Below are 3,271 nucleotides of genomic sequence, written 5' to 3'. Positions count from 1 at the left end.
TCTGTTGTAAATGAAAATGGTAGTTTTTTTATGATTTTAAAGGTAGCTACACAGGCATTTTAATAAAAATTACTAAGAAAAAGTATTAAAATTTTTAGTTTTCAATTTGTTATATCTCCTAAACCAATGCCGTCCCCCACTTGATTTTTGCGGGGAATTACTCAGAAAACTCTCCCCTACAACATATCTAAGTGGCGAGGAAGTCGGTGAGGTGTGACCTTTTCTGCATATTTACCAAATTTGTATATAGGGGAAGCCCGGGCAGCGCGGATGTGTTAAGGTTTGACTTGAAACAAAAAACAGTTAAAATTAAGATCATAATTTTTTTTTATTCTAAAATCTTCTTAATACAATGAACGTTCAAATAAAACAAGAAAAACATAAAGAACTTAAACATTTATATTTCTTTGGTATCGAAAACTAAAGTAGGAAAATTATCCGCTTTGCCCAGAGGGGTCGGGCAAAGCGGATGGGTCACTCGGACAAAGTGGATGGAGCAAAAAAATCAAAACAAATCACTATAATTAATCTTGGCAATCTTTACAGAAGTAACTGCCACGTCCTCGATATGCAGTGCAGCCTTCATGTGCCCATCTGGTGCACACTAGAGTCCCTGTAGTAAGAGTCTGGCAAAGGTTGACGCAAAATGGCGTCTGTCAGAAACGCACAGCGTGCGAGAGAGTGAGACAGAGCATGGGGGGGAGCTCTGTCGCGCTCGGCGGCCCCCCCACCATGGACGTAGCTGCTTTCATCTGGGAGGTATGAGTACAGATTCGAGACACCTTATTGGTTCCGCCATTTTGCGTCGAACCAATCAAACGGAGAATATTTTTCGCCAGACTCTTACTACAGGGACTCTAGTGCACACTGGCTGCACTGGATCCAGTCTTCGGACGGCGGATCGGTATATCTTGCAGAACACACAAAACATGAGAACTATGAGTTCTCCTTATGTTTAGCAAACTTCGTTCCATTTTTAGCTCGTTTCCTTTCTACACGGCTGCAACTAGAGCAATTACAACATGGCCGGGCAAAGAGGATGGGTCATCCGCTTTGCCCCCATCCGCTTTGCCCAAAGGACCTACTTGGCGCAAACTTGGAAAGGTTAAAGTGGGTATGAGTAATAAATGAAATATTTTATATTTCAATAGAGTATTAAAAAGAGAGAATTCTTGTAAAAAAGCATTCATAGTGATTAAGGAACAATTACTATTAATAATGAAGGTACATACCTTAGCGAAAATTGTAAGAAATTATACAAAATTTATTATTTCTCTTTAAAAAACTAACGAGAGCAACTATATGATTTTTCACACTGTTATGGCGTCAAGTCCGATCGCTTATACTATCTGCTAGAAACTAATAGCGCCTTCTACTATATGTACGAGCAAAAATAAAGCCTATCCGCTTTGCCCAGGGCGTTCACTTTGCCCGGGCTTCCCCTACTTTTAGTTGCAGTTCATATTTGTCTTGATCGTGATTGAAGGCATCGCTACTAGCGTCTTCCATATTGGATCCCTGAGCTTCAGTTAAAGTGACTGCATTATTCTGTGCCTCGCACAATTTCAGGAAAATTTCCTCGTATGACGAACATTGAAATTGCTCCAGTAATTTCTGCGGCGCCGATTCAGCTAACAATTTATCATGTCTCATCAAACCGACCTGCGTATCATCCACAATATACAATATTAAGCACGATCAAATTTGTGACATGTACAATTAGGAAGAACACATTGTTTTCAAAAGTAAGGAATAGTTTTTGCTTCAGAACCAAAATCTAGCTTACATAGGAAGTTTACCAACTTTTTATATAATTCTAGATAAACTGCATTAAAAATATGTTAAAACTTTTTAAATTTCTTAAATAAAACACAAATGTTTAATTTATTTAATACTGAAAACAACTAGTAAATTTGTTTAGTAATTGACTGCTCTGTTCAAATACATTATCTGATACGCGCATCAAGTGCACAATGTATGTAAACCAGGTCATAAGAACATTTCTTAAAAATTTTTTGACGCACCCTTTAAAAGGAGAAAGTATTTTTTTAGTGCAGTCGTAAATATTATTGAGGCAAATGTAATGGAAAGTCTAGTGGGGACTCACTTTATTAGCCTTTTTAGCTTCTTCGATATAATGCGTCGTGATCAATACCGTGGTACCTTCCTCTTGCGTGAGTTTGATCAGATAAGCCCAAATGCTGCAAAGAAAGAAGACGTCCAAACATTTTCTTAATATTCTGTGCTTATCACGTCTAAAAAACGAGCCAACTCTACTTGCTTTTCTCTCAAAATTGGGTCCAAACCTACGGTAGGCTCGTCTAGAATTAGAAGTTCAGGCTTATGCATCAATGCGGCGACAAAGGAAACCCTTCTTCGTTGACCTCCACTCATGTTCTTCACCAACTGATTTGCTGGAGGCAGTTGGAACAATTCCGAGAAAAACCTATGTCTCGTTTCTTGGAAATAACATGGATAAACTGTGGTTGTTTAAAATTATATAGTAGAATATCTTTCGAGCAAGACAAAATTAGAACCGCTTGAAAGACTTACAATTAGTTGAAAGTAAAAGTAAAACTTGTCAGAATTTACATGATATTTCGCGCGCAACAACTACAAGTTTTCTTATCCCATACATTCGGTATCTTACCGATCTCTTTATCGTCAAGCCCATTGATCCTGCCGAAGTAATAAAGAGCATCGCTAGTAGAAAATTGTTCAACTAAAGATGTATCTTGCGGCATATAACCCACCCGAGGCCCTGGAATTCCTCAGCCCATACTGCCCGGAGATCCCCCTAAAACCCACACCTCTCCACTGTCCAGATAACGTACTCCGACGATACAGGACAACAGGGTTGTCTTGCCACATCCGCTGGCCCCCAACAGCGCGTATCTGTTTGAAGGAAATATTTCGGTTACAAGATTCTGCTTTTGAACCTACCTTAGGCCCACGAGAGACATTAGTTAACAAGTCTTTTGAGGCGCGCTGCGTATAATAGTGCGCACTGGCAACACAGGGCAACTGTAGGTATGTCTTTCTTCCGTATCCCGCTTTCTTAACCCTTCCCTTCACTTCCAGAAAATCATAAAAATCGTAGACTTTATTTGTAACAAATATAATTAAATGCTATAGAAATTCTAGAGACAAGACTTATAAATTCCACGTGAAATTGTATTAATACTTATAAATCTCCAAAGAGTTTCCTATTTTGCAAACGATGACAATTTATGCAATTGGTGAATGTACGCGGGAAAGTGCGTGACCAAAA

The 3,271-nt window shown here is 38.9% G+C and overlaps 1 protein-coding gene across 1 annotated transcript; it reads right to left on the bottom strand.

The window, feature by feature from the left end:
• Positions 1-1,243: 1,243 nt before the first annotated feature.
• LOC105566861 (ABC transporter G family member 23-like) lies at positions 1,244-2,759 on the bottom strand. The gene is made up of 4 exons (XM_012021233.1): positions 2,651-2,759; positions 2,282-2,459; positions 2,108-2,201; positions 1,244-1,662 (listed from the first exon to the last, which is right to left on the bottom strand). The coding sequence occupies exons 1-4, from the start codon at positions 2,742-2,744 to the stop codon at positions 1,423-1,425; spliced, it is 606 nt and encodes a 201-aa protein (XP_011876623.1). The 5' UTR covers positions 2,745-2,759; the 3' UTR covers positions 1,244-1,422.
• Positions 2,760-3,271: the final 512 nt, after the last annotated feature.

This window comes from Vollenhovia emeryi, unplaced genomic scaffold, assembly GCF_000949405.1.
Source record: "Vollenhovia emeryi isolate VEMERY1.0 unplaced genomic scaffold, V.emery_V1.0 DF943063.1, whole genome shotgun sequence".
Taxonomy (NCBI): domain Eukaryota; kingdom Metazoa; phylum Arthropoda; class Insecta; order Hymenoptera; family Formicidae; genus Vollenhovia; species Vollenhovia emeryi.
Note: the sequence above shows the minus strand (reverse complement) of the source record. Positions and strands in the feature narration are given on the sequence as shown.

Excerpts from the sequence above, each read along its gene's own strand:
- LOC105566861 (XM_012021233.1), bottom strand. The coding sequence starts at position 2,744 with ATGCCGCAAGATACATCTTTAGTTGAACAATTTTCTACTAGCGATGCT. Across the intron at positions 2,460-2,650 it reads GCTTGACGATAAAGAGATCG|AAACGAGACATAGGTTTTTC; the intron begins GTAAGATACCGA and ends GTTATTTCCAAG. Across the intron at positions 2,202-2,281 it reads GACCCAATTTTGAGAGAAAA|CATTTGGGCTTATCTGATCA; the intron begins GCAAGTAGAGTT and ends CTTTCTTTGCAG.